The 1,230-nt window shown below is 37.0% G+C and overlaps 1 protein-coding gene across 1 annotated transcript; it reads left to right on the top strand.

The window, feature by feature from the left end:
• Positions 1-467: 467 nt before the first annotated feature.
• Positions 468-851, top strand: LOC139101134 (uncharacterized). Its single transcript, XM_070658021.1, has one exon. It carries the CDS (start codon positions 468-470, stop codon positions 849-851), a length of 384 nt encoding a protein of 127 aa, XP_070514122.1.
• Positions 852-1,230: the final 379 nt, after the last annotated feature.

Raw genomic sequence — 1,230 nt, forward strand, 5'->3', positions numbered from 1 at the left:
AGAAGCTATTCACGTGTTGCTCGCAATACAAATAATGTTCCTCGTCAACAAAATAAAAAAAAGATCAAAAGAGCTCCCAAAAAAACGGTAGTCTCTATAAAGTTGAATTCTGAAAAAACAAATTTGTCATATGCGCAAATTATTAAGATCGCAAAAGAGAAGATCCAACTTACAGAGTACGGCGGTAATAACACTAGACTTAAAAGAGCACTTAATGGAGCCTTAATGATTGAGCTTCCTGGCGCCAGTTCCTTTGAGCAGGCGGATAAATTGAAGAAGAAATTGGAGGAAGTGCTCAGTGATAATGCACATATAACCCGACCGATTGCTCTTGATGAAGCCAGAATTTGTAACTTTGATGAGTCAGTCACCAAGGAGGAGATAGCTGGAAAATTGCCACTGCTGTAAATGCCAGGATTTTGGACTTTCAAGTTAGTGACATTAATTTAATGCGCAATGGCATGAATATGGCTTGGATCCGCGGGCCTCTAGTGTTTATTGATAGAATTGCTAATTTGGGCAAAGTGCGCCTTGGTTGGTCCCTTGCCAGGGTGGACCAATCCAAATCCAGACGTATCCAGTGTTTTAAATGCTGGCATTTTGGTCATGCAGCTACAAGCTGTAAAAATAATTATGAAAAGTCTAAACATTGTTTTAAAAGCGGAAATTCAGGCCATCTTTCTAAAGACTGCAAGGCTAAAAACAAATGCATGATATTCGAAGATATAAATATGCCCAACAACCACAGAATCGGCTTCTTTTATTGTTATGCCGCCAACAATTCTGGGCCTAATAACACAATAACAATTTCAAAAAATGCTGCCACTGATCATAGTTATGCCAGAATATAAGAAAATAAACAAATTACCTTTTTTAAATATGCTGCAAGCAAATCTAAACCGATCCAGGTATGTATATGACATACTTACACAATATATTAGAGAAAACCCTTATCATGTTGCTTTTATTTCAGAGCCTCCATTAAACATTAATATGCCTGGAGGGTTTTATAGTAGTGACTAGCATGCAGCTATTTATGTCGATCAGACATTAATTAAGCCGGCACCAACAGTTATTCTGAAAAGTGACGGAATTATCGCGGTTAGAATCGACGAAATTACATTAATATCTATTTATATATTGCCTAATTGTCTTAGAAACGATTTTGATAGACTTATATTAGATATAGAATGCGTCTTACAGCTCAGCTCTGAGAGAAGTGCGATAATC

This window comes from Cardiocondyla obscurior, linkage group LG01 (genome assembly GCF_019399895.1).
Source record: "Cardiocondyla obscurior isolate alpha-2009 linkage group LG01, Cobs3.1, whole genome shotgun sequence".
NCBI classification, from domain to species: domain Eukaryota; kingdom Metazoa; phylum Arthropoda; class Insecta; order Hymenoptera; family Formicidae; genus Cardiocondyla; species Cardiocondyla obscurior.